This window comes from Microtus pennsylvanicus, chromosome 9 (assembly GCF_037038515.1).
Source record: "Microtus pennsylvanicus isolate mMicPen1 chromosome 9, mMicPen1.hap1, whole genome shotgun sequence".
NCBI lineage: Eukaryota > Metazoa > Chordata > Mammalia > Rodentia > Cricetidae > Microtus > Microtus pennsylvanicus.
In genome coordinates this window covers 58,024,073-58,048,539 of record NC_134587.1, presented here as the reverse complement: position 1 = coordinate 58,048,539, position 24,467 = coordinate 58,024,073, and the positions used below count along the sequence as shown (strand labels likewise).

Genomic DNA, 24,467 nt, shown 5'->3' with positions numbered 1-24,467 from the left:
CAGGGTCTCCACAAACTCCAATGCTAACGTGTCCTACAAGGACACACATGTGCTTCCCCAGGCAGAGTCTCCAGGAACCCCAATGCTAACATGTTCTATAAGGATCATATGACCCTTCTCTTACAGATTTACTGCTGGTGTTTACTTTTGTGGCAAACTGTGCCAGTCCTTCAAGTTTCTACAAAACACACTGTTGGAATAATTATATAGATGTGGGGGGGGGGGTGTGTGTGTGTACACATATATGTATATATAATCTTAAAAATATTTCTTATTTCTTGTGGGGAGTGGAGCAAGCTCAAGTTCTCTCTCTCTCTCTCTCTCTGTATGTATGTATGTATGTATGTTTGTGTATGTGTGTTAGCCGGTGTGAATAAGTTTTCTCTTTGCACCATTTCTACCATGAGGGGTCTTGGGGATCAAACTCAGGTCATCAGGCTGGATGGCAAGTTCCTTTACTCCCTGAGCCATCTTTCTTCATTCCTGGACACGGAATCATTCTTAAATCCCGCCCTTCTTGAGCACAAACACGAAGGCCACTGACAAGACTGTAGATTCCATCTTTAAAACCTGTTACCTCTGTGGCCTTCACTCCCATCCCTGTTGTTCCCAGGGATACCATCTCTGTATTCATGATATCTTCCAGGTAGTGTGTGATTCTCTTTTTTTACAAGGCACATCCTCTGAGGTCTCCTTCCATGCTGTGGTCCAGAGCTACCTGCCTAGCCCAGGAGTAGGATCTATGTTTCAGCTTCATAGGTTCTTCATCTAGTCCATCACAGTCAAAAGCCCAGACATTGAATAGCCTGCAGATCACTTGTGGTACTTTAGTGCATTAAATACTAAGAAATAAATCAGTGCTCCACAAGGATTGTCCATGGTTAAATGCAGAAACTATATTTCACAGTTTTGGCCAGACCCTCTGATTTAAGCACAGTCTCCAATTTGTGGAAAAATTTTAATAAAAAATGTGTTACATATTTTCTTTTTGCAGTGTTAGGGATTGAACCTATGGTCTGCCACATATTAGGTAAATGCATTACCAACTACACATATACCACTTTTATTTAAATTTTAGTATGTGTCAGGGTTTTGTTAAGTTGCCCTGGCTGGCCACAGATTTTCCCTGCAACTACTTAAGTAACTCTTATTGTCCAATCCCCAGATCTTGAATTCACCTGTACCTCGAGTCCCTTTTGTGTTCCCCACCTGCTGTTCTCAGGTGAGAAGGCATAGATGTTCCAACAACACCAGGTGAGAGTCATGGGGCTTGCACTTTACAGGACAGATTAGCTACATTACAAAATATATATGTATGCTCATGATCGGCATCCGTAGGAGGAAGGCAGGAGTTACAGGAATGGGGGACAGTGACATGCTGGGGAACCAATGTGAGCCTGGAGATAATCAATCCTCACAATCCCCAGCCTGAGATCATCCTGGTGTGAACACCTGGGAATGATGGACTAAGGTTAGGCATGCTCGCACCTTGAAAGGAGAACTGAGTCACACTTCCAGGGACTGCCCTGCTGTGTGGAGTGGCTGTGGGGACTTCCAGTCCCGCCGACTGTATGTCTTCGCTGATTGCAACTCTACAGTATTTGACCATAATTTATTTTCTCTACCTATTAACCTCTGCACAGATGGTCAGGGAAAATAACCTACCAATCAGCTGTCCTTTCTCTCACAGGCAACCTGGCCGCATCAGCTTTGGGTTATGTTTTATGGCGCACTGTTGAGAGGTTGAAGACCTCTCTGGCTGCGTTACAGGATGCCCTTGGTTATTCTATCGGTGATGGAGCCCTGGGACATATCTCCATGCTGGGAGGCACTAGGGTAAGATGAAGATCATCTTCTTCCCATGCTCAGGGCAGGCAGGACTGAGGTGGTGATGGGCTCGAGGCACAGTCTGTAAAGGTGTCGGTGGGACACTCTTTTCCTAGAGATGCGCTGACATCCCTCTCTATGGCACTATTTTGGTTCACTGGTTCAATCATCACAAACAAGTGAGCACAGTCTCACTGTGGACGAGGCAACACGCAGGGTTCTGTAGAACTGTGGAAGCAGTGACAGGACCATGGTGGCTGATTCTGAAGAAACAGACTGTGCCTAAGGCAGCAAGTCTAGACCCAGAGCCTATAGATAGCTTTTGTGTATGTGGACATTGGATGTTCTCATAGCCACTTGACTTTGACTTATGTTTCCTTGCAAATCTATCTCAACTTCTGCCACTAACTGGATAGTCAGACTGATGATATCATCTGGTGGCTCCTTGCTTTCTTTCTTGTCTAAACCCAAATTACAGATTTATTACATATCTGCTTCTTCCTGGCTGCAGAAAATGCGTAACGAAAACTTTGTTTGGTACCAGTTAACTTTACTGACTTACTGAGGCTAAACATACGTATTTCCTCTATAGCGTGTATTTCCATCTGATCCACGGCTCTTAACCTCTCAAAGGCATGACTGAGAGTCTTCAGGTATTACATGAGGGACTACAAGGACATGTCTGCTAAACATTCCAGCATTCTGCTTTTGCATGGGTTCCGTGCAAGTTGAACTGCTATACCCCTCGGATTTCTCAAGCATTGCTCACCCTGGTTCTTTCATGCATCATTCCCTAAATCTCCCCTTCAGCTTCTGAGTGACAGCAGACATTGTGTTCTTCCTGACTTGTGTTATGGCTAGTCAGTGATTTAACTGACATAACATATTGACATGAGAACAAGACAAGATATTCAAGGTATGGAAAGGCAGAGAATACAGCAGAGCATCTGTGTGTACTGTGTATGAATGTCTGCATGTGTGTGCCGGTATTTGCATGTGTATGTCTGTTTGTGTGTATGTATATCTCTGCACGTGTTTGAGCATGTGAGTATGTATGTGTATGTATATACATGTGTATGAATGTCTGCATGTGTGTGCCGGTATTTGCATGTGTATGTGTATTTCTGCATATGTCTGTGAGTGTGCATGTGGATATGTATGTGCATGTGTGTGTACATGTGTGTGAATGTCTGTATATATATCTTTACATGCGTGTGAGAGTCTGTGCATGTGTATGTGTGTACATGCATGTGTGTACATGTGCATATGTGTGCATGTATGCATCTCTACGTGTGTGTGTCAGTGTGTGTGCATGTGTGTTGTGCTTATGAAAAGGGGAGGTGGGGAGGTGATGTGGGATTCCCCTCTGTATGCTGTGATTAGCATTAATGAATAAAGAAACTGCCTTGGCCTGTGATAGGGCAGAGCTTAGGTAGGGGGGGAAGATGGAACTGAATGTTGGGAGGAAGAAGGGCAGAGTCAGGGAGACACCATGAAGTCACCTTCACCAGAGACGGACGTGCTAAAACTTTGCTGGTAGGCCACGACCTCATGGTGACAACCTCATGGTGATTGATACACAGATTACTGGAGATGGGTTAAATTAATATGTAAGAGTTAGCCAATAAGATGCTAGAGCTAATGGGCCAAGCAGTGATTTAATTAATACAGTTTCTGTGTGGTTATTTCAAAGCTAAGCTAGCCGGGTGGCCGGGACAGACAAGCGGGCCCTCTTCCTATATGCGTATATGTGTGTACATGTATGTATACATGTGTGTGCGTGAACATGTGTGCATGTGTGTATGTTCGTATGTGTGTGTGTGCACATGTGCGTGTATTATGTGGAGTAGAAATTTCCCCCATGCCCACAAAAAGGCCATTGGTATTGCGTTTACTTTTACACAGAATTCTGAGATACGTAGAGATGACTTTTCTTAATCAGCACCAACAGCAAAAGGCTTCTGGAGGTTTTGATTCAGAGAATAAAGTGCGTAAAATCTACCACAGGGATTTTCGCTTGGCAGGGCCCGGCTTAAGCTTCCCGAATTAAATAATTTAAAAAGGAGCAAGTTTCATTATGTCTTCATTGAACATGATAAAACAGCTAACATATAAATTACTCAACACCATATTTCTATTAATATTAAAATACCCAAATGTGGCAGATGTAATATATATAATATCGGAAAGGGAACAAGGATGTGGAGTCCTGGGTGGAGACAGGATGTCACGCTGGGTTGAGGAAGGTGCAGTTCTGGTCTCATGACCCTAAGCTCACACAGCGAGCTCATCTTTACAGTGCTCTGACATTACAGTATGGTTTCCAAAAAATGCTGCCAGACAGAAGAAAGCTTCTGCAAATATAAATGCAGAGGAATGTCTGACTCCATGCAGTTTGATTTATTAACATGCAGCCTCCTCAGGACCCCTGGATGAGCTCCATATCGAGTGGGAAGTACCATCCTCCATGCCTGAGGGTAACCATGACCCAGATCTGCTTCTCTAGGACTGAAGCCAGGAACTCATGTCTCCATCTGCTCCCAGGAAAGCTACTAACTATGAGGTATGTTCTACTGAGCATCTCCCTGTGCAACATCCATGATGAACAAATGTGGGCTGCCCTCTGATCACCAACTCCTCAGAAATAACATGCAGAGAGATGTCATTTGCACCAAAGACAGAATCTGCCCCAAGTGTATGAATCTGGGCTGTCACACAGGAGACAAGAAGTTTACCAGCACTGGGAGAACCCGAGCCTCACTCTCTGGAGGCTGACTCCAAGACCAAGGCATAGGCAGAGACCACAGCCACATCCAGAGAGGTCTCTATGGCTTACAGAGATGTCCTAAGAAGTTAGAAGAGGCTAGGTAGCTCTATTTGTATAAACATCAATCTTAATCCTGGTGCCTCTATCCTCATGGAGCTAAGTGTTCCCCTAAATTTTTTACAGTCTTATCCCATGACTTTGAGTGGTTGGAGTCTAAGGTGTGAATTTTACGGGTCACATTCTTCCAGAACATACCACTGAGTCCTCAAATTATTTTGGTGTTTGAAGGATTCTCAGATGTGACATCCCCTGGGTTAGGCACTTGTGTGGCCTCATGATTTAGTGACACATAAATGACCTGAAATTTGAAAAACAGTCATAGTTCGCAACTCACTTTATCATGAAGGTAAGAGTGAGTGACGTCAGCTGACAGGTGCCTCTGAACCACCGGTCAAGGGTGGGAAACTCGGGTTACAAAATGGAACTGTCTACAGACGACTTAAGAATAAAAACATCAAAGCGCTGCCGGTGAACTGGTGGCAGAATAATGCCCTCAGCCACACGCAGCCACGCGGGCAATGTGTATATGGATCTCAGAACTTCATTTGTAACGATCCCATCAGACGCTTTTGTCTCGTGGGCCATTCCAAAGTGTGCGCCCTTTTCTCTAATACATAGTATCTGCTTTTTCAATCTTGCATTTTACTTTTAATTATGTGTATGTGTGTGGATGGGTGGACGTCTGTGCACACAAGTGCACCTCACCCAGGAGGCTAGAAAAGGGCGTCAGAGCCACTGAAGCTGGAGAAACAGGCAGTTGTTAGCTGCTCAATATGGATTCTGGGAACTGAATTCTGGTCCTCTGGAAGAGGATTAAGTACCCTTAACAGAGAAATCATATCTCCTTCTACAGAATTTTGTCTTCCAAGTAGAGGCTTCTAGGAACACCTGAAGTGGATAGTGGAGGTTAAGTTTGGTTCTACATTTACATCATCACTATTCTAAAAACTTACGATAATCTCTAAATCGACTGTTGTAAATTCTACCTCAGCCTCTTCATGGAAAGAAGAAGGCACAAACACTTGCAGACGTTTTAGCACCACCTTAAAGCTGTTGTAGTAAGTGTGATTGCGACAACGTGCAGGAGCCACGCTTAGTTTAGAAAAGTATCCACAGCAAAGTGCTGGGGAATTTGAAGTGTCCACTTTCCAGGGCCAAGGACCCACTGTGACCATGATGCTGACCAGTCCTTGCTCCACTTCTGACCCATGCCCATCAACTTGCCTCAAGTTCAATTTGGCAATCTTTGTGTATGTGTAAATGCATGTGTGATGGGACCCTCTTTCTCCCAATGGCCTTTGAGAGGTTGGACCAGGTTGGGCATGGCCTTGGGTACCAAAAAGGTGTGTGCCCGTCCCTTCCCACTCTCTCTCTCCCTCCCCCTGTAGGCCCATATTTCTATATGATGTGGCATCCAGGCTCTAAAGCCATAGGCCCCATTCAAAGCAGCCACGCAGCCCTGCAGACAGGCTGTCACTGCCCTAACAAAGGGTCAGGATGTTGTTTTCTCCTTTCTTTGTAATTTGGAGGATGCCTGATAGAGATGCTGATTCAAGCCTACGTGACAGCTAGCATACATAGCAGACAGGTAGTTGTGGACCTGACTAAAAGCCATTCACCTGGTTACCTGGGAGACAAAATGCTAATTATTTCCCCTAAATTAAGTTTTAGTATAAAGACTGTTTGGAGAATAAACGAGAGGAATTCTTCAGGATGTGAACTCAGGATATCATGAAGGATCTCTGACAGTCTCCCTCCTGATTAAACCATGTGAGTCGTGTCTTTATTCCAGCCTCCTCCATGCTGGTCCAGAGAGAGATAGTTTATGTTGGGGTCTGGTAGAGAAATAAATGAGGGTCTGGGTTAGAACTGGACCCTGACATTTCCCCCACCACACCTGAGTGCTGGATTCTGTTCCTGTTCCCAGTTCATGCAGAAGACTGTTATTTATGAGTTTCCTCTAAATAAAGAACTTCTTATTATACTCAATTCCGAGCTAGTGTGGGACTGCTTTACCCACATTTGCCTTCACATGTGTGGTGTGTGTGTGTGTCTGTGTGTGTGTGCGTGTGTGTGTGTGTGGTGTGTGTGTGTGTGTGGTGTGTGTGTGTATGTGTGGTGTGGTGTGTGTGTGTTTGGTGTGTGTGTGTATGTGTGCGTGTGTGTGGGTGGGTGTGTGTGGTGTGTGGGTGGGTGTGTGTGGTGTGTGTGTGTGGGTGTGTGTAGCGGTGGTTTGAAGAGGTAAGACTCCCACAGACTCACACATATGTACTGGCCCCAGGCTGGGTTCCAGGTGCACAGCTGAAGTCTTACCAGGCAGAGTGGCACACACCTTTCTCAGTCCCAATTGTGGATGCCTGATTTTCTCAGCCCTTCCCAGGATTAGGTTTCTAGGGATGCCTCGGATGTACAGACCAGTGACTCCATCTCAGAGCACGAAGCTGTGGCTGAGGCTTTAATTACAAGCCTAAAAGTATTGGAACTGAATGGCTGCAGTATAGACAGGGCCCTGTCAACACCTGCATTAGACTCCAGCTAAACTTACTCTATTTCCCTCAAGGAGGAAAGAAAGACGGTAACTATATTTTACTGGAAACACAGATCTCTTAAATTATGAAGTGATGATCATCTGTAAGTTTGAGGAAGTGGGAACTATCTACGCTGCCAAAATGGTTCTTAAAATATATCCCCTAAATATGGAAAACCACACACCACTGAATTCATGTTTGGGTAAAATGTCTTAAGACATGGAAAATAGTCAGGAAATTATGTGAATTTAAGGATCCCTGAAAATAAGCAATCTAAATCTAAGCATTACACGTGTTCTACATACATATACACATACACACACATACACATACTTACACAGAAAATATGCAATGTGAACATAGTATGAATTCAAGTATTAGGTAGTGCTCTACACAGGCTCATAATTTACATGTGTACATGCATCCACATGCATATTCATATACACATATACGTGTATACACATAGATATACATGTATCTCCAACAGATACATATTATGTACACATACACAAACATATGTGCATAATAACAAACATGTACCTAATATACACACATACATAACATACACATACATAATACACACAATGCATAATACACATATATAATACTTACATGCACATAACACATAAACACACATAATACACACACAGTGAAAGAAAATTGGAGTGATTTTCCTGATAGGTTTTCCTTCCTTCCTCCTTTCCTCCCTCCCTCCTCCCTTCCTTTCCCCCTCTCTTTTGTTGTATAGCCAGTGCTTTTGAAGTAACTAGTTCTTGGGATTAGAAAGAAAAGAAACAGTTAAACAAAGGACATCAGAAATTAAATCCACTGAGTAGGCCTCAGCGACACAAACGATTACACTTTCAGAATCGTCTTTGCCCTAAAAGCGTTTGGCTGCGACAACTCTCCCTCTTTTCTCGCAGATGCTTCTGAATTGCTGCCAATATTTATAAGAATCAACAACATGATTTAAATAACTCTATACGTTTCATGTAGCTCACCTTTGAATTTATGCTTTTGAATTTTAAAACCATTCTTTACTTATATGAGAAAATAATATACAAATAGAAGTATTAAGAATGTTAGCGATCCCAAGACAGAGACTGTCCCACGGAACCACAACTGGTCAAACACAGAGGACAGCTGCTCATGAGGAGCCAGCTCCCAGGGAGATTGACAGCACAGCCCTGTGCCTAGTGTTCACGAATGCTGCTCAAGAGGATATGCAAAGATCTTAACAAGCGGAGGACCAGAAAAGTCTGCCCTGAGATTGCATCCTGTAGAAATGATGTCACCAGTGATACCTCAACAATATGGATACCCAAACCAGACCTGGACAAGGACAGTATAAGGAAACATACTAACATGGATGGCAGAGATCTTATGGGACCCTCCCCTAGATAAAGAAGTACAGTTAAGTAAGGAATGCAAAGAATGGGAGTCTTTCCTGGAAGAGTCCTCAAAGTGGCTATCCAATATCAAGTGGTCAGCCCTGAAATTGCGTGCACACACACACACACACGTGCACACAGTCGCATCAGGTTGGATCAATATATTTATGTATTTATACTTATAGGTAACAATAACTTTAATTAACATAAAAGAGGCCATGAGTTTGAAAAGGAGTGAGAAGGAACATGGAGGGGTTGGAGGGAAGAAAGGGAAAGGGCAAAATGATGCAATTATATTTTAATTTAAGAGATAAATTAGACACGTTTTAAAAAGCATGAGAAATCTTTGGAAATGTTGAGTAATTATAGCTACAGGCCACATCCAGCCCGTAAGCACAGAGGCTGCTGGAAAACCCAGGGCTCCTCTTCTCAAACACACTTCACATGAGATGGGACAGCCTCTGGAGGGTTCGCATCGAAGCCGGGCAGTGTGTGGAGAGAACAGGTTTTGCTCTTGGGTGTGGTGATGACAACACTCAGGCCATACGCAGAGGTAAGGACTCCTAAGGCAGCTAACAGTGCAGCCCTCAGCATCAAGAGAGAATTCTCGAGGATAGAAAGCATTTTCTCTGAAGGAACTTGAAGTTTCTTACAATTCTAAACACACATTCTCCAGGGTCCCCTTGTAAATTAGCACCTGCTGCAATCCTCCAAGTTCCTTTTGCTTCTTGACAGCTGCTGGCAGAACAGTGTCACATGACAGAAACCCCTGCCAACCTTCGTGCTTTAGATCAGAACTCATTGGAACTTCCAAAGCCTAGGAGGTCTTCTGCTCCCTCCTTTCCCTTGTTTCTGGATTAAACATAGTCCCCCTGTGTGCCCTTGGCTGCACTATGGTCCTTTCTGCTGTTTTCTGGGCGCTGGGATTACAGATATGAGCCACACTGTATCTAAATAGGACTGCTTCAGATGAAAACAAACACATGATCTCCCAAAGTAGATCTACACACACACACACGTGCACACACACGCACACACACACATGCAATCACATTCACCCAGCGTGTCTTGCACAGAAGCCTTGCCACACACCTCATGTTTCTGACATACAAAGAAATTTAATATTTTTTGCATGACCGTTTTTCTCTACAACTCAAGGTCACACATTCTTTGAAATTAAATGAGAACCTCCAAACCTCCCTCCTTCCTGCCTTCATTACTTTCATGGGTTCTTCTTTCCCTCCCTCCCTCCCTCCCTTCCTTCCGTCCTTCCTTCCTTTTGTGCTCCACCCAGGTGTAACAGATAGATTGCATTGACTTATGCTGTTATCATTCATATTACCTTTGGAAAAACAGATTTTTGGCCACATGTGTGTTGTCTTTGTGACTGAACACCTTACTCATGTGATCCTCCTTAGCCCTCAGAGCACAGGTGGCCCAATGCGCTGACTAAAGCTGACTATTGCGTAAGACTTTAGTCGGCCTCATGTGTGGCCCTGCTCTCCCAGGTTCACGCTGCCAACTGGAGCACTACGCACTTCCCATTTGTTATTTTAAGATGAGTCCAGAGATATTTATTGTTGCCTGCCTTACAATCTATTATGATTACTTTTACGGGTTCCTTAATTGTCCCAGTGTGGACGGTTGGGAATGGTCTGCTTAGATCTGCTCTGTATCCTTTGCAAAGCTTGTCTCCCTCCCTTCACAGCTAGGAACACTCCATCTTGCAAGTTCATGCTCCTTGCCCGGATTCAGTCATCTCTCCTCAATTTAGCTGATTTGTGGGAGAAAATCCTGCTGCCGTTCTACAGTACCGCCCTGTGCTGTCTTTTTACTGTATAAAATAGCAAGCCATTTCCATTTTAGCTTTGGCTTTTAATCTCTTTTAGCTAATGTTTTCCTAGGCTAAATTTTATTTATTTAAGATCTGGTTTTGATCCATTTTTTTTCTACTTGATTTAGGATTAAACTGCTCACCTTTCTTGAACTAAAGTTAAACTTATAACTTTAACTTTGTTTAACTTCTTAAGTGGAAAGCCAAAACTATTCATTGCTTCTCAGGAGGGCATGGGGGCATAAGCCATAGTTTAAACAAGTCCACTCTCATGACAAGGTACATTGGTGAAGAACGCAGGTAACATGCTGATAATTTCAGGGATGATCTAGGGTCGAGTTCAAAAAGTCAGAGGACAGACTGAGCAGATGAACTCTCCACGCTGTAAGGAGTCCGGCAATGCCGTGTGGCGTCCATTCAGGTTAAGACGATGCAAGATTGCTTTAGAAAACCATCATTCTTCTAAACATTTGTTCTGAGGACTGGGATAAATGTCACCATTTATTGATTTCCCTCGGAAAAGGCCGTTTAACTTCAGGGTGCACCAACTTCACATTGATTTCCTCTTCTGTGCAGTCTCAGAGAGACATACAGAATTTGCCAACGTGTAGCTGGCTCATCGAAACGACGAGCCATTGTCTATTGATTCCTCAGGCACCAGTTTTCATGCCTAAGCTCACTCCAGTCATGGCTTACAAATGTTCAGCATTCTGGTTCTGTGTGGTCCCTGGGGAGTGCTGCCCCCAGGCCTTAGGGGTGTTCTGAAAGTTATGCTTCCCATGACCACAGTCTCTCTGGCTAAGGTGGGGTGGATCTGCACAAGGGTCATGATGCAGTCATGGGATGAGCTGAGCTTAGTTGTTCAGGTCTGCAGCATCAATTCTGCAATGCCAACCCCAGAGTCTGGACCTGCCTTCCATAGAGACCACATAAGAAAGGTAGCCTTTTGCCCCATGCTTTCCTTAGAAGCCTTGGCCTTCTAGGCTAGAAAGGAGCATGCTGGCTGGCAATTGAACCAGGCTTGGGAACCCTGCCTGAACTTAGAACGGGGAAGTCAGTGACACCCAATGATGTGTATTCAGGTATGGGAAGAAAGGTTGTTATTGTTGTTGTAATTTTGGGTATTTCATACATGAGTACCGTATTTGCATCATAGCCTACCTCTCCCCTACAATTTCTTCTGTGCCCTCCCCATTCCCTCCCAGATTCATGATCCCATTGGAAGAAATGTTTTAACAGTTCAACTGCAGCTGCCTGAATGCGGATTCTTGAGAACAAGCATGGGCATCCCATCAACACTGGTGTGTACCAAAGCACGCGGTTCTAAAGCTTGTCGTGACGTGAACATGGGTGATTTTAGGAGCTTCATGCCTGACAACTTTGTTTCTAACTCTCTGAGTTCTTGGAGCATGAATGGTGGCACAGACGCATGCTTTTCACAAAAGTCGCATGAGGTATCAAATACATGTCTGTCATTGAGTCTTCAAGGGCTAGGTGACCTGGATTAATGTACTTACTAAGACCAGCAACAGGACAATATCAGGGTTGTCGCAGGCACAGGCGATGTGCATGGGTGTCCAAAAGTCCTCATCCTGGTGGTTGACATTGACACCCCTGTCAATGAGGACTTCTGCGATGAAGACATTGTCATATCGAGCGCACTGAAAGACAGAAAGGAAACACAAGCTGTAATAAATGATGCAAACATCACTGACAGCCAGAACATGACAGGGGAAGCCCAAAATGTGTTCTCCATCTCCAGTGAGACTAAATGAAAGAGACATACGTCAGACAGTCATAAGCCTGAGCTAACAGGCCAAACTGTTTGTAATTAATATTAGGCTTCTGTGTGATTATTTGGGGACTGGGCAGCTGAGTAATGAAAGCACCACCTCTATTTATAGACATGGTCCCCAGGAAGCTCCTTGGGGTGGTCTGAATAAAATGGCCCCCATAGACTCATAGGCAGTGGCACTGTTATGAGGTGTGAGCTTGTAGAAGTAGGTGTGGCCTTGTTGGAGTTAGCATGTCATTGGGGGATGGGCTTTGAGTTTTCAGAAGCTCAAGTCCTAGTGGATCACTGTCTCTTCCCGATGTCTGCAGATCCAGAGGAAGAACTCAAAGCTCCTTCTCTAGCACCATGTCTGAATTCATGCCACCCACCATGACAATAATGGACGGATCCTCTGTGGTGATTTGAAAGAAAGTGTCTCCAAAAGGGAGTGGCACTATTGGGAAGGTGGCCTTGTTGGAGGAAGAGTGTTACTATGCGGGCAGGCTTTGAGGTCTCTTTTGCTCAAGCTTCCCTCTATGTGATAGTCAACTCCCTGCTGCCTTCTGATCAAGATATAGCATTCTCAGCTCCAGCAACACATCTGTCTGCACACTGACATGTGCTGTGTTGTGATAATGGCCTTAACCTCTGAAACTGTAAGTGAGCCACCCCGATTAAATGTTTCCTTTATACGAGTTGCTGTGGTCATGCTGTCTCTTCACAGCAATGGAAATCCTAACTAAGATACTCCCATGTCAGGAAGAGAGGCTGCTTGGGTGATAAGGATCATGACCCACACAGTAGAAACTGGCACCTATTCCCTCTGGACACATTAGATACCTGTATCTGTCTTCAGAGGAGGGGCACTGGGTTTCAATTTAACATCATTCTTTTCCCACCAAATAAATCATAACTGCAAGCCCCAACAGGATCAAAGCGTTTCTAAATAACTACATTCCCCCAAGGTATGGAATATTATTTAAAGTTACACAAATTTCAGCTAATACTTAACAGGAAACATATAACATGTCTAGAATCCAGTACAAATTATTAGGGTAGGATCAAGGTAGCATAAAAAGAACCCACAGGATGGAGCATGAGTGACCAATGGCACTGCACTCAGAAGAGGGGCCGTGCCTAGAACTCAGAAATCAGGGGACTGGAAACACTATTAGGAAGCCATTGTCAAGGAATGGTATGATACCCAAGGCAGGAGAGTCACAAGGTCAAGGCCAATCTAGATAAAGAGGGAGATGATGATGGTAAGTAAGCAGACAGGCAGGCAGACAGATGATAGACAGACAGACAGACAGATAGATAGACAGACGGATAGACGATGGATAGATGGATAGACAGATAGACAGATAGATAAATAGGATGATACATAGATGATAGATAGATGATAGATGAATGATAGATACATGAATGACAGATTCACAGATGATAGAAAGATAGATATACAGATAGGCAATAGAGATAGACAAATGGATGGATAGAAAGAAAGATAGATAGATAGATAGATAGATAGATAGATAGATGATAGATAGATGATAGATGATTGATTGATAGCTAGATAGATAGTAGATATATAGATAGATAGAGATAGATAGGCAGATGATAGATTAGATGATAGAAAGATGGATAGAAAATGTATATATATACATACATACATATATAAGTTTTACTTTGGAGAAAATTAATATACTGTCTTACATGTGAAGGAATAGAACAGTGCTGAAAAAAGCTACTGGGATAAATTAATCATTCCTGTGGAATATTGAAACACACATTGAACCAAGTTTTATGTACAACATACAAGAACATAAACTTAATTCTCACAAAATAATCCAGAGAAGGCAGAAAATGTGTGTGTGTGTGTGTGTGTGTGTGTGTGTGTGTGTGTGTGTGTGTGTGTTGGTATAAAATGGAAACTATGGACAAAAAGTAAATGCTAGAGTTTACCCTAAGCATACCAGCAATTTGGTGAGGTCCATAGGCTCAGAGAACCTTAAGTGTATACTGTGTTACTGAGGCAGAAAACATGGGACTCCTAGCTGATTAAATGTCTACATTTAATTAAAATACAACCAGAAACCCACAGGTCTATCTGCACTGATTCGTCTGCCTTAATGTCCATATCACACTGCATCAACCACAGTTTTAAGCAAGTCTAGACACCGAGTGCCTTCTGTCCATGAACAGTTTTATTAAAGGTGGATGTTACAAGATAGAATAATTGTTTACAACAAGCCCTGAATATTTCTTTTTAAATATAGGGGGTTGGTCTGCGTATTCTCACACTCCTCCCAGGACTTCCTTGCTGGTACACACTCAATACTCCCTGGGGGTCCTTGCTGGTGCAATAAGGAATGAAAAACAGCTATAATGTTGTATTTACATCTGTCTCCACTCTCAGAGGACCTGCAGACATCTAAATAAATAAAAACAATCATACCTAATACGTATGTATGGCAGAGTTGTAGGACACAATGTCAGAGCAACAAATCAGAATTTCTATACACTAGTAACAATAGTTTGGAAAAAAAATTTAAAATTGAATAGTTTCAAAATATTTGAAACATTTGTGATTAAGACAAACAAAACTATGTAAGATTTGGAGTTTGAAAGTAACAAAGTGACCACATTTCATAGGCTCAGAGAACCTTAAGTGTATACTGTGTTACTGAGGCAGAAAACATGGGACTCCTAGCTGATTAAATGTCTACATTTAATTAAAATACAACCAGAAACCCACAGGTCTATCTGCACTGACCAAAAACCGGAATCTAAGATCATAAGTTAATTCTAGGACCTAGAATAGCTTACAGATCATGGGCAAGAAAACAGTTCATGGACAGAAGGCACTCGGTGTCTAGACTTGCTTAAATCTGTGGTTGATGCAGTGTGATATGGACATTAAGGCAGACAAATCACTGAAACACACATAATAATATATAGCTTGGGAATGAATCAGCACACACAGAGACAACTGATACTGGAAAGTCTGGGAAACAAGTTTAGTGGCAATGGGCGTTCTCTCAGTAAATCATGGCAGGCAGCTAGGTGTGTGTGCACATCACACACTGCAGCTGTGCAGTTTGCACCAAAGACAACACTTACTCAACATGAAAAAGGGAAGACAAATTCAAAGTCTAAAATCACAACAAAACATCTAAAATTGTGCAAAAGGGAAGCCCTGATATAAGGTCATGAAGGGTATTCGTGAGCATACTGGAAAGGATTCCAGGAAGCACCTAGGCAAGACAAATGCAGGTAGCATGATGGGAAAGCATCTAGTTCCAGCCAAGTCTTTTTGTCTCTTATGTCCCATGTGGGTGACTGTTAAATAACTTGAGAAATCAATGGTGTGAAGTGGAACTTCAGCCACAAAAGCATCAGGACCTGAACATCAATCCTCACTAAGCTGGAGTGGAGTGTGATCTGGATCCAGGGGAAAGCACGTCTTCTCTTTGCTTCCTTTTCTTTCAGACAGCTCACCATACAGCCAATGGTGGTGTGGATGATCTTTGATTCCAGGGGCATCACACACGGTTCAGTGGGAAAGAGTTCTCTCATTGCAAGCACATGGAGCTGAGTTCAAATCCCCAGCACCCATATACAAAGCCAGGTGAGGCTGTACATGCCTCTAACTCCAGCACTCAGAGGGCAGGGGGAAAAAAGAGGCAAGACTGGTGGATCCTGAGAGACTGCTGGCCAGCCAGTCTACTTGAAAAGGAGACAGCCCATTTCAGTGAGAGACCCTGTCTCACAGTTATCAGATGGAGGGTGACAAATGGGAGACCGCACTCACAGTTATCAGGTGGAGGTGACCAATGGGAGACCACACTCACAGTTATCAGGCGGAGGTGACCAATGGGAAACTGCACTCACAGTTATCAGGTGGAGGCGACCAATGGGAGACCATGCTCACAGTTATCAGGTGGAGGAGACAAATGGGAGTCCGCGCTCACAGTTATCAGGTGGAGGTGACCAATGGGAGACCGCGCTCACAGTTATCAGGTGGAGGGTGCTAGAAAACACCCAGCACTCTGCTCTAGTCTCCACAGACAGGAACATACCTGCACACTTACCTGCAAGCACCCCCACCACACACTACACACACATACACACAAACACAAAGACATTCCTCTCCCGGACTGTGGGAATCCACACTTACACCTCACACGCACATGTATGCACCCCCACCACACACTGCACACACATACACACAAACACAAAGACATTCCTCTCCTGGACTGTGGGAATCCACACTTACACCTCACACTCACATGTATGCACCCCCATCACACACTATACACACATACACACAAACACAAAGACATTCCTCTCCCGGACTGTGGGAATCCACACTTACACCTCACACGCACATGTATGCACCCCCACCACACACTGCACACAAGTATGCACAAACACAAAGACATCCCTAACCCCGACTTCAGGAATCCACATTTATACCCCAAATGTACTTGGAGTTTGTCTTTCAAGGAGAATAAAAAACAAAGCTGAAAGTGACACCCACCCTTCTTGAGGGATGTACTTCGTGATTCACACTTCTGAAGATTATGAATAATAATTTGACAGCAATAAATACCTTTAATCACCCTTGTCTGAAAAGATTATGAGGGCTGAACATCTCTTTAACAGCAGTCTTACACCATCATCATGGCTTAGCATGGCTCCTGCTCCGCAGAAAGAATTTTCCTCAAGCTAACACCTCTTCCCCTCAATCCGTGTTGATCATCACTAAATCAGTTTGTGGTGACACATTACGAACCAAGAGAATAGACAAGATGATTTCCATGCTCAGAGGGACTGGGAACTGCTTTTCTGCCTGTCGCTCAGCATCTCGTCCCCAGGCTCTCTGCCACCCTTGTCTCTTTTTCCGAACGTTAAGCGGAACGCACCGTTGGACTTCACACAGTATAAAATGCAGCATCTCTTGTTCACAGACCAAGCGTTTTAGGGAGCGGGTCTGGCGTCCCATGCCCTTCTGTGTTACAAGCCGCAACATTATACAGTAAATCTCAGCCATCTTTTCACAAACGACATGAGAACCAAGGGATCTGGTGAAGGCTAACCCAAAGGCGCTATTGATTTGTGAATGAAGCAGCTGTCCTTAGCTGTAGATTGCTCACTGTAGCTGACTCCCTTTCTGTTGATATTTGGGGATTAATTCCTGCAGTTCAGAACTGTATAGTGAAACAGTTTCTCACTGGCCAGGCCTTGTTCCTCTCTCCTTGGTAAGCACAGAGATCTGCCTTTCTGTAATTATCTTTATCAGCAGGCATTTGGTCAGTATTTAGGCAAGAGCCTAACTTGAGATATTCACGGATATCCAAGGACACAGAATTGCTCCTGCCCAAAGCTGCTGTTCTGGTTTTACCCCACTCAAAAGATTCTTAACCCCTATGCTCACCTCCACCTCAGTTTACTGATGATTTTACTTCAGGACTCTCAAGGGCAGCAGAAGGAATAACTAACCGCAACTCAGAGAAAGACCCACAACACCACGACCAGAACAGTTGATAACAGCATAGCCTGAAACTGAAAATTTAGAGGCCTGGGTCTCTTCTTCATAGAGCAGTAAGTCTAACTTACTAGACCCTTAGAGACTACAGTGCCTGGTGTATGTGCTGTCTGATCAAGAGCCATCAGCTTCCCCTAGGTTGCTTGGTTACCTGGTAATTTCTATGCCTACTGGGAAAAAGAAGTGGTTTGCTGATTTGAACAATCCATGCCCTAGTCATAATTTTACTAGAAATAAACCTTTTAGCTCTTTTATCTATTACCTAATAATGTAGCACACTAACCTGCCCCCCCTAAAAATCCCCCGATGATTTAATTCCTTTCTTAATTAACTTTCTCCATGAAGGAGTTCACCAGATGTGTACCACTCCCATGGATCCGCTCGCGTGTGCGTGTGCGTGTGCGTGTGTGTGTGTTTGTAAACCCTTATCTGATTTTCTACGGCCTGGAACCTGCTGGCGCTGGGGAATTGCTGGCTTTAAGGGCGTAAATGACTGGGAATGTTTGTCATGAAAAAGACGAGAGAGAATGACGTAGAACTAAAACAATGTAGAACAAAGGAGAACAAGAAGGAGCAATGAGAAATAATGGATTGAAGAGAGAAGAAAACAGGATTATGGATTGACGGAACCTGTTGTGAGTAGCCTTCCCCACCCTCAGATCTTTAGCCCGCCTTTAGCTATTCGCATTTTCTCTAATTGAACCCTGTAAGAGAATCTTAAAGGCTAAACTTTTAAGGCTCTCTACACTTCTGCATAAAAATCCCTCTTAGTTCACGTGCCCACGAATCCTCGTGTTTCTCTAACACAAGTGTGCTCTTCTGTCTCCTATCTCTGTAAGTACTGGGGAGGGGGAGCACCTGATCTTAGCCCCTTCCCAGAGTCACCATGCCCCTTAACCTGCACACTTGCCAGGTCTGCCTCTGTTTCCCTAAAGTCTAGATCCTGAACATTTTAAATGCATGCCTCTCACCTGGAACCTAAGAGAACTCAGTCAGCCTGAGAACACCATCTCTCATCGATACTCCTCCACTTTAAGAAAAATTATTGCCCCTTGGGGTCATGAAAAGACCTAGATATGTTTTGAGTTAATGCTTCTTTCTAAGCCATACCTCATCTTTATATCATCCATCAATCTATCCATCCATATATCATCTATCTGTCTTATCTAGTATCTATTTACTTCACCATCTGTGTATCTAATCCCTATCCATAATATATTGTCTGTTTGTCTATCTATCATCTGTCTATTCATCTATTTATCATCTACTCAATTATCTATTATCAATTTTTTCTTCATCTACGTATCTGTCGTCTATCAATATTCTATCATATATATCTATCACCATCTCTTCCTATCATCTCTACCTTTCTCCCTCCATCATGTCTGTCAGTCTATCCTCTCCAACATCTTTCATCTGCATTATCTACTATCTAGTCTATCATCTATGCATATATCTCCTCCCCTTGCCCCTCCCCCTCCCTCTCCATCATTTCCTTAATTACATTATGTACTTTGCTCATTACCCTGCTTTTTTTGTGCTCCAACGTGTCTTAGGTATTTTCGCAGCCATCACAACACTTACATGAATTCCTTTTCTTGGTATTAAAACTAGAATTGCTTCAGTAGAAGGAAATCTCTAACTTCTAAGGGATTTCACATCAGCGTGGCTGTGGTGTAAGGATGCCACAGCATAGCACTGAGGATGTCTGAAAACCACTCTCATTGTACGAGCATCGGCAGCCCTTCTCTGAGTGCACTAAAAAACCAGTGTTACAAACATTCAACATGTTATCAAGGCTTACATAATTGTACTCCTCGCCCTGTAGATCCTTACAGAGATAGAAATTTGAGGATTCCTCTATGCTGTCCTCGTGAGATATCCTTCCTGGCAGCACAGACATGGTTGCTTTTGCCACTATCTCCCTGTTCATCATCCAGCATTTGCTATCTGCCATTTGTTTGCTACAGGGATTTTTTTTAATGGATCAGTAGGCAAAGAGACTAAGTCAAATATGTTTGCAAAATATGTATTAAAATACATATTTTGTATTTTAGTGTATTAAAAAATAAGTTAAAATAAAGATATACACCCCAAAATATTAATCTGTCTCTGGAATTGAAATCAGCCACAGCCCTAACTGAAACACTTGATTCCCATGTAAATGCTTTTCATTTTCTGGGACAGCTAAGAGAAATGTCTTACAGAAATCAGCACTTAAAGCAGTGGTTATCAACCTGTGGGTGACAACCCCTTTGCGGGTCAAATGACCTTTTAACAGGAGTCTTATATAAATTATTCTTCATATAATATGTTTACATTATGATTCATAACAGTAGCAAAATTATAGTTATAAAGTAGCAATAAAAATAATTTTATGGTTGGGGTCAGCACAACATGAAGAGCTGTATTAAAGGATCGCAGCATTAGGGGTTGAGAACGGCTGGCTTAGAGCCCAGTGCTCAATGAGTAATATTTGAGTTGAATAAACAACTCTGAGAAATCCCAACGGTGTCTACAGCTTCTCCTTGACCCGCGCCCCCCCCCCCCCGCACATGCACTGTGCTCCTCCCTTCAAGACATCCACAGAACACTGTGTAATCAGGAGCCAAGTGTGAGAAGCACCAGGCATCCCAGTGTGGGATGTCCCAAGGCGTGGGCTCCCCAGGAGACTGTTCACACTTGACATTCTAGAAGGCTAAATTGCCTTTCTCAGCACCTAAGGCATTCTGCAACCCTGTAATTGTTTCTCTCTTTGACAACCTGCAATTGTTCCTCTGCTTTTATTTACTCAATAATCTCTGCTAAAGAAGAGTACAGCAGTGATCCCCTTCCCTTAGCCAACACTCAGTTCTCTGTACATCTCTCAGACCCAACCTAGGTACCCATGACAGCATCAAAATGCCTGCCTCAGCCTGGGGGGTGGGGGGCAAGGAAGTCTCTCAAGATGACCTTGTGCTTCTGGCCGTACTCTTCCTCAATGTTTGCTTTCTATCACTGGGGTCTAGAGCCACTGCCTTCCCACTAACCATGGAGGCCACTGTGGAGGTCCTATTTCCTGGGGTTCTTTCATTCACGGTTCCTTCACCGGGACTTCAGTGCTCATGTGTCACCTGGGAGATGGAAAAATGACTGTGACCACCACCTGACACACTCACTCCATCTCCTGTGACAAGATCTCCACAGACACAAGGATGGTGTGTAACACCTCGACAAAAGGTCCAATGATTATCAGCCACAGAGCGAGCTGAGACCTGACATCTTGTCCCACCCACTCCTCCTTAGGTCCGCTAGGCTCAGGGTGATTGTCCCTCCCTCGGAACATCAAACTCAGCGGCTCTTTATCCACACCTGTCCCTGTTCCTCCCCAACCCCTTTCTTCCTCATTGTTGGATGTTCATTCTGAAACTGACTGTTGACTCTTGAATCCTTAATTTAGTCTCTGTCTCCAGGTGTCATCCCATGCCCCCTGCAAGTGCCAGTTCTTACCAGGTGGAGTAAGGACCCTCCTGAGGAAACGGGAGTGTGTGGGTCCGCCCCCTCCTTCAGGAGTCGAAGCACTGCAAGAGAAGAGAGAAAACAGAGTTGGAGCAAGCACAGAGTACAGCCTTTCATTAACAGCTCAGGCAACAGCCATGAGGGCGGCAGGAAAGGGGAAGTCACCGTCAGATCTCAGGCTGCACACTGACAGTCACGTGTGTTTCTCTTTGTGTCCAAACCTGTTCCTGGCATGGAAGTTTGATCACCCACTGCAGACACAGAAATAAATGAGAAAGTACATTTGACTGAGGTGGATTATTTCGAAGCACCAAGCTCGTATGCCCTTTGCAGAACAAAAACGGAACATATAAACAAAAAGGATCCACTCTCTAGCTTCACCGGGACACTGTTCGGCAATTTGTGGCGGCCTCTTGGCTTGAAGCGATGAAATGTTTGCATTTTGCACATTAAGCCTCCATTTGTGCCGTTAGCCCTTGCCCATGTTTCTTTACTTGTCACAGAGCACTAGGGGACAAAGCCATAAAGTCACAGAGATCAAAACATCTATCAATTATCGGAGCAAAGACACAGCTGCAAAACGATTTGCACGTCCATTTGCTAGCAAGGTGAATTCATTAGCACACACAATGCCACGGGCACTGAGAAACCTGTTAGTCTCTGCTGACTGCGGTGTCCTGACGGGGCCAGTCTCCTAGGAAGGTCCTTGGGTTCAGGGACACACCACTGTCCCCACTGCTGGTAATATATTCACGGTTTAAAAAACAATTGTCGTGTGAATATCAATTGATCTTAATAATAAAAACCCAGAGTCAGATTATCAGGATAAAAGCAGAAAGACCAGAGAAATAAAGGAGCCAGCCACTAGAAAGACTTTTTATCTCTACTGAATCCTCAGACCAAAGGGGACAAGATCCTGTCTCCAGGAATCCTCAGACTAAATGGGTTTCCTTCTGCCTTATATTCCTGTCTCAGCCGCATCCCTTCCTGTCTCCACCTTCCTAGTGCTGGTGTGTGTCTCCCAAGTGCTGGGATTCAAGGTGTGAGCCACCACCACCTGTCTCTGTTTATCTTTTAGCCTGAATCAACCTCACATAACCCAGAGTGGCCTTGGACTCACAGAGATCCCTCCACCTCTGTCTCCCAAGTGCTGGTATTAAAGGTGTGTGCCACCACCGCCCAGCCTCTAACTAAAGATTCACTCTGCACTCTGATCTTCAGGCAAGCTTTATTTGTTAGATCACAAATAAAATCTCAAGGCAGTAATTGACGTATGTGCCACAAAAAGGAAGCAAAGTAGTAGCTACTATTTTGTCGCTTTGGTTTTATTGTTATTGTTGTTTTGGGTCAATGGTTCTATGTAGCCCAAGTTAGCCAGGAAGTTTTCAGCCCCGTGCCTCAGCCCCCCAGTGAAGGAAGGATGTCCATGAACCTACATGCCCAGCTACAGTCACCCTTACTCTCAATTGTGACATGGCGCTGGTCAAAGAGGCTCAGATTTGGTCACCCTCACGGAGGCATATTGCTTCTCATCCAATCTCTTCTCTGTGACAAGAAGGTGTCTTTCTCGCTATTCATCACGGTATCGGTACCTCCAGGTATCTTTTCTCTTGTCTCCCTTCCTCTGAGGGGCTCTAAGAGGCCTGCAATCTCAACAGCCTGGCTGCTCCTGCATGGGTTCCGACCACAGACAGCCACCCTCTCTGCTTGTGTATCCTGTGAATATGATGGAACAGTCATCTACCATGGAGGGGACCTATGAGTAGCCTAGAGCACCCATCCTTAAGTCTTCCTCCAGTCAAGGCACCCTACATCCAAATCTCTCTCACTACAGACCGATGCATGCCTGCCCGCTGAAGGAATGAGTGCCAAGCCTGTCCTTACTTCTTTGAGACCACAGCCTGTCTACTCCAGGACTATTCCAGAAAGAGCTTCCTAAGGAATGTTTCTAGAACATTCCCTTTCTAGTCACAAACAAGGGACTTTCCTTTCACGATGATGCCCTTTCTTCAGTCCAGGATTTGCTTTCATGACGAAGGTCCAGTTTTCTGAGGAACCTTCTCAGGGCTGTAGAAAATGCCAGCAGCCACCATTCTCAGAGTTGAGTGAGGCAGGCAAGCATCAAGGACAGTTTAGCAACCTGGGACTCCACTTGGCTTGGGCTATAGGCTAGACACACCCCTCTCTGAACTTACAGGCAGCCTAAGACCCCTACCTGCATCAGGCTGCAGGTATACCTGCTTTAAACAATGGAATTGTCGCTCCCCTTAGTAACCTTTTGATCCAAACACACCACAGAAACCTTCGATTCAAACACACCATAGATCACAGTGTGGGAGCTCCAGGTGGTAGGGTCAAGCTAAACCATGCTGGTTTAGAATGAGCTTGCCAGTAAGGCAAACCATGCCCTCTGAGTGAACTTTTAGGGGAAATCTTTTATTTGCCCTCTTATTATGGATGCACCTACCGTGGCACGGGACATTGGTGAGGGTAGGTGTGTACAGGATACTGGTGGCCATCTGGGGGCTACCAAGCTCATTTCCTGACTCATTTCCTGACAGACAGTGAATTGAATGTCCAGAAAAGACTGACGACTAAGACGCAGAGAGAAAGTTATAACTTAATCCCTTCAATGAGGGAGAGCCTAAGGCTGGAAGTCCCTGAAACAGGTTAGCTGGGGTGTTTTCCTGGCCTTTTGCATCTTCCCCTTACCCTATTGGTACTACTGAGATAACCATTTTTATGTCTTCCTTAAGTTTCTTCTCAGTGTCTTCTGGGAACGAGAAGCCAGCATCTAGGGGAACCCACTTTCCCTGTACTTTCCCTCCCGTGTCCCAACTTTCCTCAAACTGAAGGCCATTTATTGAGACTTAGTCACGTCACATTCTGAGGTATGCAGCGTGTGGCGGTTAGAATACAATGACCTGCAAAGGCTCATCTGCTTGACCATCTGGTTCCCAGTTAGCGAAACTATCAGGGGAGGATTAGGAGGTGTGGCCAGTGTGCGTATCTCTTTCTCTGCCTTGTGGTGGCAGAACAAGGTATAACTCTCTGGAGTTCTTTGTCTCTGCCATCATGGGTTCTAACCCTCTAATACCATAAGATATTCCTTTTATAAGTTGCCTTGGTCATGGTGTTCATCACAGCCACATACAAGTAACCAAGACATGGGTTAGGAGTGCAACAGATGAATTGGGGGAGGGGCACAATTCAAGACAGAGAGGCTCATTTTTCTGTAAT

General features: G+C 44.1%; 1 protein-coding gene across 2 annotated transcripts in view; it reads right to left on the bottom strand.

Annotated features, from left to right (window-relative positions):
- Myo16 (myosin XVI) overlaps positions 1 to 24,467 on the bottom strand; it is a 418,849-nt gene that overhangs the window by 272,134 nt on the left and 122,248 nt on the right. For both annotated transcript variants that reach the window (XM_075986134.1, XM_075986133.1), the window contains exons 3-4: positions 21,219 to 21,289; positions 11,925 to 12,068 (exon numbers count right to left, since the gene is read on the bottom strand). In XM_075986134.1, the coding sequence (XP_075842249.1) occupies positions 11,925 to 12,068; positions 21,219 to 21,289 (215 nt within the window). The remainder of the gene's footprint in view (positions 1 to 11,924; positions 12,069 to 21,218; positions 21,290 to 24,467) is intronic.